Raw genomic sequence first — 11,230 nt, 5'->3', positions numbered from 1 at the left:
CGTCATCGAAACACTGCCACAGAATTAAGATGAAAGTGGAGACTGAATTATATAAATACTCGAATAGTTGGGATACGTCAGAAGTGGTTCTGGCTTCAGTCTGTACGCTTAAATCATGGGCTTGTCTGCGACATTTTCAGTCAGTCCTTTACTGATCATTGCAATAGCAATCGTGCTACTGCCGTCACCTGCCGCTGCTTTCGGTGCCGGTAACATTCCATCAGTGTCTGCTATCGAGGGTAAAAATTTTCGGCATGGTGACATTGAAGACACGCTGGCTACTATTGTTATGACCGCATCGGGTGGAATACTGAGTAAGCTTAAAGGCGGAAAGAAGTTTAATGATATTTCAATTAAGCGGGTTTATTTTGGCAATTGGTTGCGGGACTATTCTCAAGTGAGCATAAAACCAGGTTTACATGTAATCTTGCTAATTGATATCTGTGTAGGCGGTTGATGTTGGTACGCTGTCGAAAAATATTTCTTTGGACACTATTAGGTTGCTCCTTTGGGTATTGGGGTTTCTTGCGTTTGGTTATGCTACAGAGGAGTTTGAAGTTACGAACGAAAGACTTGGAGTGTACCGCCCGGAAGGTAAGCAATTAAAATTGAAATTGAAACTGTATTGTTTTGTGTTGTTTTTGACTGTGGTAGAACATATCGATAATCCAAGGGATTACGCCGACAATAATGATGCTCGGCAGTACGATAGACGGCTCAGAGGACCTGTTGCGGCCGAAGAGCTTGAAATTGATTCTCAAACCGGAATGAAAAACTATATTGCAAATGAACGTGGTGGATGGATGACTTCATCACGTTACGTTCGTGATTCGCTTCTTAAGTCGATTCATCATGGAAGATTGTATCACGCGAATGGATCAGACAAAGATCAGTATGAAGCACTCAGGTTGTTGGGTCAGTCGCTTCACACTCTTGAAGATTTTTCGGCGCACAGCAATTTTGTTGAGTTGACACTTCGCGAATTGGGTTATTCGGACGTGTTTGCTCATGTTGGTTCTCAGGCCTGGATCAATCTCGATGGCAAGCGCGTGTATCCATTAGTCACCGGCACGTTTGGCTCACTTGATTTTATTCATTCACTGCTTGGTGAAGCACAAGATCATTTGTCTCAAACTGAGATTGAGGACTTGGATGAATCCATCGAGACTGGGAAAACGTCGTCTGGTACTGCGGATGTACTTAAGGGCCTTCTTAGCAAAGTCCCCATTTCTATTCCGAAGACATCGTTTGCAAGAGAAGAAGGTCACTACGGTCGTTCTTGTTCTGGTCCAGGAGATTACCAGGAAATGCCACAGTACACATCCGATATCGGAAGCGAGATTGATCGTTTACAATCAGACTCCCGTGCTGATGCTGGCAATGCAGAAAACATGGACGTTGAACAAGTTATCAAGAAAATCTACCCGTTTCTTGCTTTTCGTGATAAAGTCATGAAAGGAATTGATGCCGTGCTGGCAAAGATCCCGTTTCTGGATGCACTAATTGACAAAATTAGTGACACGCTTACCGTGTTTGTTATGGGATTGATTGCGCCATTTATTCAACCCATAGTTAATCAAATTGTAAAGCAAATGCAGAAAGGTTCGCAGAACGTTGTCGATAACAGGGATCAAGAGGAAGTGTGGCACGTCCCTACCGCTCACGACCCCACGCACAGTAACTTGTCCAAGGATCACTTTTCTCTTTATTTAAATGAACCAGCTGGGTTAATTGCAAAAGAAGTTGTTTTCTATGTTGTGCCGTTCATTGTGGAAGCATGGGAAGATACGAGTATTGATCCCAATCAAATTTTGAATCGGGTTTTGGAAGTATTTCACCATCCAGCATTGACCCGCACCCAAGTTCAGCAACGCATGAGAGGCGTTGTTGAAAACTGGGTGAATGGACTTGGAGATCAGAAAAATACTATTATACGTGGCTTGGCGCCTGAGGCGGTTCGTACTGGAGCCAATCATGTTGGCGGTAAGGCACCGCAAGGTGGACACGATCACGGCGGCAAGTACAAAAGAAAGCCAGAAAAAAAGCACAAGCCTCAAAAGCATCATGGCAGTCAACCTGGTGGTTCTAATTCTGGCGGGTTTCTTCCTGATCTTTCGCAATATGCACCGTCAAAACTGGTTTCAGGTGCGATCAACAGTGCAGCTAGCCAAGCTGGCGTGTCTCAGTATGTAAGTTCTTCGGGCCTTAATATTCCGGGAATTTCGTCATTTAAGCCGTCAAAGTTTAATTATCCGTTTCGAGAGGGACACCAGGTTGAAGCTACTAATCAGACTTCATACTCCTTTTTTTCCAAAGCGGATAATGATGATGGTTACACTCGAACCAGCCACGATTATTCATCGTCTGTGAATGTGGCCGAAAATGCAGAGTATTACCAAGAAACTTCTACCACGACTCACAGGTTTGATGAGCCGAGACATGGCAATCACGGTAGGCAAGAGAGACAAGACGATTTGCAAGAGAGTCTTAGCTCTGGATTTAGCTCCTTGAGTGTTAATACGCGTCCGCAACAATCAGCGCATGAGGCATATGATCGGCCAGAGCACGGCACAATATATGATGATCCAACCAACTCAGGTCACCCATATAACAACGACAGTCGCCCAAATTTTAACGAAGAACAGTCTGGCTATCAGTCGGGAGAACAATATGATCGGCGTAGGTACGATGAGCAAGAACATCGGTTCCCTGGAGAAGGACGCGGTAGGTATGATAACAATGAATTTGCACCTTCTCCAGGTCCTTCGCCAGGACGGGTGTCACAATCATCCCAACGATATGGAAGTCAGTCACAATATGGCGAACAGGGCTATAAAGAACAATTTGCGTACGGCGGACAAAGGTATGACACATCGTCAGAGCACGATGCTGAAAATAATTATCATCAAAATCTCAGCTATGGGTCTCATCGTCCCGAAGATCAAGAGCAGGGTGGCGAACAATATTATAATCAGCAACCTGGGTATCAATAGTCACCTCCAGAATAAGGCAATAGTGGTTATCCCGGTAATCAAGGTAATCAAGGTGGATACTACGAAAACAGATATTAAATGCTAAATATATATATGCGTGTAAACTTTTTGATCTATATATATTATTATATAATGAAAATAAACAAAAATTTTAAGCCTTGAGCACTTTAAAGTCAGCATCAGAAGCCTTACCAGCTGTCACGATAGAAGCAGCAACTTCGACAAAAATTGCTCTAATCGCGGCCTTATCCGTAGAAGCACTAACTTTAGCGGTGAAATCTGCCAGCTCGGTGTCGTCAATTTTTTCAAAAATCAAGTCAACATCATTAAGAGAGCCATCAATAGTAGCTGCAGACGCGGTTCCATCAACAAAATAGTTTGTGTCCTTAACAGCGGCCTTGATCGTCCTTCTGTTTTTCTTCTTTGCGTTCTTTGCCGATTCCTTGGCCTTCTTGTTTTGCTCTTTCTCGGCCTTTGCCCGTTCCTCTTCCTCTTTCTTCTTGCGTTCTTCCTCTTCCTTCTTGGCCTTGGCATCTTCAGCAGCCTTGCGAGAGTCTGCCTCACGTTCCCATTTGCGCTGTTCCTTGGCCTTGCGCTCGGCATCCTTAAACAATTTAATCCTAGGATCGATAGAAAGTGCATCGTCAACCAGCTTGCGAAGACGAGCTGTATCTTCGGTCTTGTGCTTCTGCCTGGCGGCCTTGTTTTTGCGCTCGGTGTGACGCTTGTTGTCACGATTGTCGCTGTCATCTGGCACGTCTTCATCCAAATATTCGAACGTACGCCAGGAGTCCAAGTTAAAAAAAAAATTATAAAAGTGGTCAACCTCGGCCTTGGTGGATTTTTCATCACCAAGCTTAGGCACGGGCTGCTTCTTGGAGAAGCGGGCCTCGGCTTCAAAAACTTTGGACCAAAGTTTGTAGAAGTCACCCTTGGCCTTCTTGGACGGAGGCACAACGTCAGCGGCTTCGTCGACCGAGTCAAATTGACGGCGCCTGACTGGATCAGACAAAACTTCCATGGCCTTTTGAATGCACTTGAAAAAGCCGTCATCGTCAATCGAGCCGGAGGCAGCCTTCTTGTCAGGATGGTGCTTCAGGACTTTCCGTCTGTGAGCACGACGGATTTGCTCATCCGTAGCCTTGTATCTGTACGACGTCAACCCAAGAACTCGGTAGTGATCCTGTGCTTTCCAATCCTTAGGATCACGAGTAAGGTCATCGGAGTGTTCAGGCTCATCTTCTTCCTCGACTTCCTCATCCTCCACGGACTTCACGTTAAGCTCGGCCTGAATACGCTCATCTTCTGACCAGGTTCGTCCACGGAGCGCACGACGGGCGTGAGAAAGGTATTGCGGGCCAACAGGCTCAATGGTGCGCGGGATAAATGCTGCAAAAGGGTTAGCCAGAAGACCTCCTCACGATGATTTTGACAACACAAAAACACTTACGCGAAAGATGGCCGAAAGAGACAAACTCTTCGTTAGAAGCACGATCTGCTGAAAGAGCTGGAAAGACTGATGCAGCCATTGGGTTTGAAATGAATGATGTAGATTATTCAAAAATCTGCAAAAATGGTCCATCAAATGGCACCTTGAATTCGACTTAAATTTTTTCTGTGCCCAAGCGTAGGGTCTTGTACGAAAAACGCAAGCCTGCGTGACGTCAAACCGCTTATGTAATGAGCCGCGCACGTGGGTTGCTCAGGTCGGTTCAGCAAAACCGCACAGGACAAGCAAGTTTTGGCCTGGCTGGCTTTTCTTGCCATTTATTTATCTTCTCGTCATCATCATCAGCATTATCATGCCTTCAAACGGTTCTTTAAAGAAAAATCTTGTGTTGAGGCGGTACGTGCCCGTGACCGACCGGGACGCGGCGCTCAAGTTGGCGGTCGATGGCTTCAGCCAGCGCAGAAATCTTGCCAACAGGCACATTATCAAGCACCCTTACTTTTGGACCGCACTTCTGCCGCTTGTTGCGTTTATACTGTACAGGTACAATCCGGTGGAAGAACTTGGATCGGCAGTTTTGTTTCTGTCCGGCATCGTGATGGCCGGATTGTCGCTCGTTGGCAGGATGACTGAACCATTACAGCAGCAGGCTCGCGACGTGAAAAAGTCTGCTTTTTTAGACAAGGCTGACTACGCTTTTATTGCTGTCTACGGAGACGAAGTCGTGGGCGTAATATCTCTTCAGTTTGTTGAGCTTTCCGATTTGTCCGCACCTTACGCTGATTCCAACACCACCGGTGCAAAGAAATCCAAGAAAGCACCAGTGAAAAAGACTCATGCTATCATATCGTCTTGGTCAGTAACAAAACGATACAGACATGTGGGACTGGGCAACGATTTGTTATCGAAAACTCTCGAGGTTGCCAAACATGACAAGGCAGAATCCGTCCTTGTCCAATGCTCTTCCCTAGAAGTGTCGGCGAAGAAAACCTTGCGCAAGAATGGATTCGAAAACGTCGCCGAAACTAAAGTTCCAGGTCATCTAGGTAGGGTCGGTGTTGCGACCGAGACTTGGTCTCTTTATCCCCGCGCGTGGGTTAAGCCGGAGTCTGCTGATCTGTAGATAACTAGCAGTAACTTTTTTGTAAATAAATAAAGTATAGTAATGTATAATAGTATCTATAGTTATGTAATAGATTGGCAAGTTAAATTTAGTCATCATCAAAAAAAAAAAAAATAAGAATAAACAAGATCTCTATAAACATGTGTCTCTATCATAGCTCGGTCACGTCTCTTCCAAATAATCCCCTAAACAAGTTAGTTCAAACAGTTCATGATGAATGAAATTTTTTTCAAAAAAAAAAAAAAAAAAAAAGAACATACCTAGTAAGCCAATCCATGGCAAGGAGCGCCCTGGTCCGGAAACTAACGCTTTGAGCAAAGTATACTGACCGCCAGAGGTACATTGCAACAAGCCCTCCGACAAATGAGTAGCCTTGCCAGTCAAAAACTGCCGCATTGCCAATGTATGCCAAGCTTCCCAAATGATGGTAGTCAAACGGTTTATATACCAAATCATCCACGTCAGAATTTACAATTTCGCTAATAGCAAGACTACCTCCCACCCGAGCCAAGCGGCTAAACTTTAGCCCCAAATACTGGCCTTGCTGATGTGCACGCTGAGCCGTCGCAGGCAGTGAGGTCATTTTACTGTCGATATTTTGAAGCAAGTTGGTGAGTTCAGAAAAGTCAAGAGTGCCTGATGCATCAGCGTCATATTCAGTGAAAAGATAATCAACTCGTCTTAGGTGCTCGCTCGCTTGCGGGAACCGTCTCTTAATGTTGTGCGCAATGTCAGACCATTGCTGGAACGTGACTGAACATTTTTCAACCGTAGTATTTTGCTTGGTCGCATAAGCTTTCAAAAATTCGACGATATGATCGGTAATACTTGTTCTGACTGTCGAGCAGTCTCCAATCGCATAAACTTCACCAAGAGGCGCACCAATAACGCGAAGATGAGAATCAGTCTCAATTGCCCTCCGATTCTTCTGCGCCGGAATAGAAGCCACTAAATCTTTGGTTAAATCACACTGAGCAACTCCTGTGGACCATAAACATAAACCATAAGGGAGCTCTTTGTGAATTGGGGTTCCGTTTTCATCCTTCTGCGTAAAAACAACCTTGTCTGGTAATACCTTGGATACTCGTGAATTGGTAAGAACATCAATCGAATCCTTCTTAAATCTTTCTTGAGCATATTCACTGATCTTCTCATCATACGTGTTAAGGATATGCCCCTGAGACTGAACGACGTGAACAGAAACTAAATTGCGCAGCACCTTGGGGAATAATTTTGTCAAGTCCTCGTTCAACAGGTCGTAAAGCTCAGCAGCAAACTCAACACCGGTGGGACCACCACCACAAACAACAAAGCTAAGTAGCCGCTTGCGCTCTTCTTCGGTAGTGGATGGCAGGCAAGCGCGTTCAAGATTCTGAACCACTTTCTGCCTAATCAAGCGTGCATCTTCAATCGTCTTCAAAAAATTGCAATGTTCAAGACCTTCCACTCCGTGTGTATTCGATTGAGAACCAACAGCGATGACAAGCTTGTCATATGGAACGTAGAAGCGCCGGATTTCTCCATCGGCGTTCGTCTGTGAGACTTCAACCAAACGCTCATTTAGTTCAATTTTATCAGCAGTAGCATCAAGATAATGACCACGAATAGATGCCACAATTCTGCGAATCGGTTCTATCAGAGAGCGGAATTCAAGAGTACCAACTGTAGCAGATGGAAGCATGGGCGTGAACAGGAAATGGTTTCGAGGTGAGATAACGGTGACGTGGTAATCGGTATAAGCCGAAGATCTCAGAACTGCAACTGCACCCCATCCTGTACCCAAAATCACGAGACGAGGTTTGTTGATTGCTGCCTTGCGCAGTTCGCAGTCCTCGTCGTCAAGATACCGCTCCAGAATCGGCAGATTTTTCGGGCCACCCAGACGGGGATTCAGAGCCAATTGAGAAAGCTCGACATCTTCAGCGTCATCAAGTTCCTTGTAGGTAGTTGAATCGTAGACGAAAAACCCAATCAGAAGCACGCCGATAGACGAAATGCCTGCGCCGAGGATCGTGAAGGACCAAAACAGAGTCTTGTACAACCGACGACGAATCGGATGATCTTCCTTTTTTGGCAAAACCGGCTTATCTTGACTTGCTTTCTTGTCTTCCGGAAGAGACGAGGTTGACAAGAACGAGACTCGCTGATTAACAAAACGGTTGGCCGGCATGCCAACAGGCCTGTGAAACATTAAGGCAGGAGCTACCCTTCGCACTAGTGCCGGTCCAGAAGGTAACGACGACACCGAAGTGCGCAACGGCAGCCTGGTCGCCCGCATAACGGCAAAAAGTCTGGTCGCCATAGAAAACGAGCAGAAATCAAACAAAAGGACGTAACTGTCACTTGGCAAGGTGTTCAGGAGCGCAAGAACACTTCAAATACGGCGCCACTGGCCTCGGAAATCGAAGTCTTCTCGGCCGGTCATGACGAGCCGATTCGGTGAGTCCGTGCACTCCGATCGTTACCCTCCGTTGCCGGTTGTTCCTGAACAAGTTTAATTACGTGGTTTTTATTTTTATTCACACTAGTAATTACTAGTAATTGAGTTCAAAATTTGGAGTATATACATATATATATCTTGTAGTATATACATATATTCATGCAATCAGTTTCGTCGCTGATTCTTCAGCTTCGCGGCCAGAGCCGTCAGACTATTCGACGAAGACACTGCCGACCCTGAATTGTAGACCTTTTGCCTCTTCTTCTCCCTCACCTTTTCGCCGATTTCCGCGCCGTCGACATCCTTCTGCCGGCGCCTGCGCTCCTGCAGAAGCTTGCCCATTGCCTCTGTTCCCTTAAACTGTGGCCGAGTAGGGTCAATTGCAAACTCGTGCTGTTCATACAGGGCAGAAAATCTAGAATCGTTGACGTTGATCTCAAAGTCATCAGTCTTCGCCTCCGTGCCAGCCTTCTTGTTCTTTCCGCGCTTTTTCTGTTTTTCAGCCTTGATGACGTCTCTCATGTCGAAGTGCTTCAAGTTGCTTTCATCTTGATTCTCGTCCATCATCAATAGTTCAAGCTCAGCCTTGCGGCGTTCATCCTCTTCAATCTCGGCCTTGCTTCTCTTGCCCTTCTTTTTGCCTTTCTTGTTTTCATCGGCCACAGCGGCATCATCCTCGGCCTTGTTACCGTTCTTCTTACCCATGCGCTGCTGCTTTCGCTCGCGTTCTTTTCTCTTGTACTTCTCAATTGTAGTCTCCTCTGGGTCTTGCTCGTGCTCGTGTTCTTCGACTCCGGCTGTCGTGCTCAGGCCAGGCGTAAACGTGATCTCCATGTCGACATCCTCCTTTGAATCAAACCCGGTATTTTCTTTACTTTCAGCCAAGAGTGCCTTGTATTTCTCGCGAAGCTTGTCTTTACTCCGCTCGTCGTCTTCACCGTCGTCGTCGTCATCATCACTGTCACTAGCCAAATATGCTTTAAAATCCATCTCTTCAATCTCGCGTCTGCTAAAAGCTCGCCGGGCAAACTGGACCCTATCATTAGGAGTTTCATCCCATGTCAATCTTACTTTGGAATGCTGAAGCGCATCAGTCACAAACTCATTAGGTCGATATCCTATTGGAACTTTTGTACTTTTATCTCTAGGCTTGTCATCAAACGTCATGCCTTCAGGCACATATCGCAAATCAAAAAAATTTGACGTGGCCTCATACTCTGTGCCGTCACAGCCATCGTAGATTGTCTTGGCTGTCCTCACACTGTCACATCTGACAACTGCATAATAATATCTAGAACTCTAATTAATATTCAAACAATTGATTCATCATACGAACCACTTACCGAAGTCTTTGAAGTTGATATTTTCGTAATTTTGAACTATCATAGTCTTCTCCTGAGTCTTCCTTAATTATGGTTTTTTCATCAACCTCTTCGTCGTCGTCGTCGTTATCCTCGTCTTTTTTTTGCTTAAATACCTCTCGTGGTGGTCCCTCGATTTCTTCTTGGGCTATTCTTTCCTTTCCAAACTCACTTGGATAGATTGCAACAGAAATGACTTTACCCCCTGGTGGTGAGAAACTTGAAAATGCAACCATAAGATCATCTGCTCGAACATTGTCCCAATCCAAATTCACGACCGCAAATGTTGAGGACTCGTCGCCTCTGGGAACATGCTCCTCTTCCACCGTAGCTTCAAAAACATCTTCATCGTCAACTTCCTCTTCGGTGTCATCTTCCTCTTCTGAAGAAGACACTAGGCCCTCTCCTCTTGCTGGATCATAGCCCTTGGAGAACAATCCACCTTCCTCGTCATCGTCACTATCCTCTTTTTCTAATTTATAATATCTCCGAAGTTCCTTTTCACCAATATCTTTTTCAACTTTCCGTCCATACCTATCAACAACCCGCTTTTGAATAAAATCTTTATCGCTTGTGAGCTTGTTCTTGAACCGGTTATCTAGCGCAATCTTTGTATCTTTCTTCTTTGGAAGGGCGAATCGAGGATCAGAGTGCACTTTCGCAAATCGAGGATCAGTCGTTATCGGCTTTCTCGATCCATCTGCGGTTGATTTTTTTTCTCTTTTCGACATTTTTGGTTTTGAATCTACTACTTTGTATACAAAAGTTGCAAATATTTGAATACTTTGTAGTCGAAATGTCAAAAGAACATAAATTTTTTAACTTTTTGTCTGTGCGGCTTTTGGGAGAGTTTAACCCGGGTAACTTGATCAACTTGCTGTTTTAAATCGACGTGATCTGTATTGAATATTGAATACTGAAGTTTGGTCGACAGTATTTCGTATTATTCAAGTTGTTCTAATGGGTTCTGTTTTTTTGCCGCATCTTAAGACTGGCTGGTGAGTTAATCAGGTGTTTAGCTGACTTGAGAGGCCAACTAACATCGGACCTCCAACAGGCATGTCGACCAAGCTATTATGTCGGGTATAGATTAATTAACTGCGTGTTGGATATCATTTGGGTCAGTATCTGACATGATTTATTTTTTTAGAGGAAGAGAGGTTGGTTATAATTCGCTTTGGTAGAGACTGGGTGAGTTGCAGTTACTTTCCTAATTCTGTGAACATATTGTTTATTCTTTAAATGCAGGATGAGCAGTGTATGCGGATGGACGAAATTCTTTACAGAATTGCTGAAAGTGTAAAGAACTTTGCTGTTATATATGTCTGTGACATAGATGAAGTGCCAGACTTTAACAAGGCAAGTACTAACCCGTTTTGTTTGACCTTTCCATGCTTATGTGGGTTTAGATGTATGAATTATATGATCCCTGTACGGTTATGTTTTTTTTCAGAAATAAACATATGGTAAGGCATTTGAAACAGGAATAATTTAATTTAATTTAATCTTGCTAAATGTGAAACAGATGTGTGATTTCGGGACGGGTAACAATAACAAGATCAACTTTCTCATACAAGATAAGCAGGAAATGATTGATATCATTGAAACGGTTTATAGAGGAGCCAAAAAGGGCCGTGGTTTGGTCATAAGTCCCAGGGGTAAGCAATCCTGTAAAATGTAAAACTGTGTATTGAATTCTAACTTTTGAATAGATTACTCTACCAAGTATCGGTACTAAACGGAGGATATATTTTGTGTATAATTTTGGTTTTGGATTTGTAATAATATCTGGCATGTATTAGGTAGCTGTAAAGTAAAATCGAGTTGTTCACAGTATTTGTCGTTTTTGTAAACAATGCAGTT

The 11,230-nt window shown here is 44.3% G+C and overlaps 6 protein-coding genes across 6 annotated transcripts; 3 read left to right on the top strand and 3 right to left on the bottom strand.

The window, feature by feature from the left end:
- Positions 1-115: 115 nt before the first annotated feature.
- V1514DRAFT_276485 (heterokaryon incompatibility Het-C) lies at positions 116-2,015 on the top strand (the record flags this gene model as incomplete). Its single annotated transcript, XM_066924925.1, has 3 exons — positions 116-397; positions 450-594; positions 655-2,015. Coding segments are annotated over 3 exons (1,788 nt in total), but the record flags the coding sequence as incomplete, so codon positions are not given.
- Positions 2,016-3,068: 1,053 nt separating this feature from the next.
- On the bottom strand, positions 3,069-4,658 carry V1514DRAFT_190404 (DnaJ domain-containing protein). Its single transcript, XM_066924626.1, has 2 exons — positions 4,444-4,658; positions 3,069-4,382 (listed from the first exon to the last, which is right to left on the bottom strand). The coding sequence occupies exons 1-2, from the start codon at positions 4,520-4,522 to the stop codon at positions 3,145-3,147; spliced, it is 1,317 nt and encodes a 438-aa protein (XP_066785120.1). The 5' UTR covers positions 4,523-4,658; the 3' UTR covers positions 3,069-3,144.
- Positions 4,659-4,738: 80 nt separating this feature from the next.
- V1514DRAFT_325837 (uncharacterized protein) lies at positions 4,739-5,664 on the top strand. Its single transcript, XM_066926686.1, has one exon. It carries the CDS (start codon positions 4,796-4,798, stop codon positions 5,564-5,566), a length of 771 nt encoding a protein of 256 aa, XP_066785119.1. The 5' UTR covers positions 4,739-4,795; the 3' UTR covers positions 5,567-5,664.
- Positions 5,665-5,717: 53 nt separating this feature from the next.
- Positions 5,718-7,736, bottom strand: V1514DRAFT_276527 (pyridine nucleotide-disulfide oxidoreductase-domain-containing protein; the record flags this gene model as incomplete). The annotated part of the gene is made up of 2 exons (XM_066924927.1): positions 5,718-5,751; positions 5,827-7,736. The coding sequence occupies 2 exons, from the start codon at positions 7,734-7,736 to the stop codon at positions 5,718-5,720; spliced, it is 1,944 nt and encodes a 647-aa protein (XP_066785118.1).
- A 332-nt stretch (positions 7,737-8,068) lies between these two features.
- On the bottom strand, positions 8,069-10,289 carry V1514DRAFT_366008 (uncharacterized protein). Its single transcript, XM_066929823.1, has 2 exons — positions 9,350-10,289; positions 8,069-9,297 (listed from the first exon to the last, which is right to left on the bottom strand). Exons 1-2 carry the CDS (start codon positions 10,096-10,098, stop codon positions 8,172-8,174), a joined length of 1,875 nt encoding a protein of 624 aa, XP_066785117.1. The 5' UTR covers positions 10,099-10,289; the 3' UTR covers positions 8,069-8,171.
- V1514DRAFT_325830 (mitosis protein dim1) lies at positions 10,271-11,220 on the top strand. The gene is made up of 7 exons (XM_066926685.1): positions 10,271-10,365; positions 10,425-10,450; positions 10,518-10,558; positions 10,616-10,726; positions 10,777-10,833; positions 10,893-11,025; positions 11,080-11,220. The coding sequence occupies exons 1-7, from the start codon at positions 10,328-10,330 to the stop codon at positions 11,103-11,105; spliced, it is 432 nt and encodes a 143-aa protein (XP_066785116.1). The 5' UTR covers positions 10,271-10,327; the 3' UTR covers positions 11,106-11,220.
- Positions 11,221-11,230: the final 10 nt, after the last annotated feature.

Source organism: Lipomyces japonicus (genome assembly GCF_038497905.1).
Source record: "Lipomyces japonicus strain CBS 7319 unplaced genomic scaffold V1514scaffold_6, whole genome shotgun sequence".
NCBI lineage: Eukaryota > Fungi > Ascomycota > Lipomycetes > Lipomycetales > Lipomycetaceae > Lipomyces > Lipomyces japonicus.
The sequence above is the reverse complement of the archived record's forward strand: the minus strand, read 5'-3'. Positions and strand labels throughout refer to the sequence as shown.

Coding starts and splice junctions, on each gene's coding strand:
- V1514DRAFT_190404 (XM_066924626.1), bottom strand. CDS start 4,522: ATGGCTGCATCAGTCTTTCCAGCTCTTTCAGCAGATCGTGCTTCTAAC. Junction 4,383..4,443: donor CTCTTTCGGCCATCTTTCGC/GTAAGTGTTTTT, acceptor ACCCTTTTGCAG/CATTTATCCCGCGCACCATT.
- V1514DRAFT_366008 (XM_066929823.1), bottom strand. CDS start 10,098: ATGTCGAAAAGAGAAAAAAAATCAACCGCAGATGGATCGAGAAAGCCG. Junction 9,298..9,349: donor TATCAACTTCAAAGACTTCG/GTAAGTGGTTCG, acceptor TTAGAGTTCTAG/ATATTATTATGCAGTTGTCA.
- V1514DRAFT_325830 (XM_066926685.1), top strand. CDS start 10,328: ATGGGTTCTGTTTTTTTGCCGCATCTTAAGACTGGCTG. Junction 10,366..10,424: donor CCGCATCTTAAGACTGGCTG/GTGAGTTAATCA, acceptor GACCTCCAACAG/GCATGTCGACCAAGCTATTA. Junction 10,834..10,892: donor TTTTCAGAAATAAACATATG/GTAAGGCATTTG, acceptor AATGTGAAACAG/ATGTGTGATTTCGGGACGGG.
- V1514DRAFT_325837 (XM_066926686.1), top strand. CDS start 4,796: ATGCCTTCAAACGGTTCTTTAAAGAAAAATCTTGTGTTGAGGCGGTAC.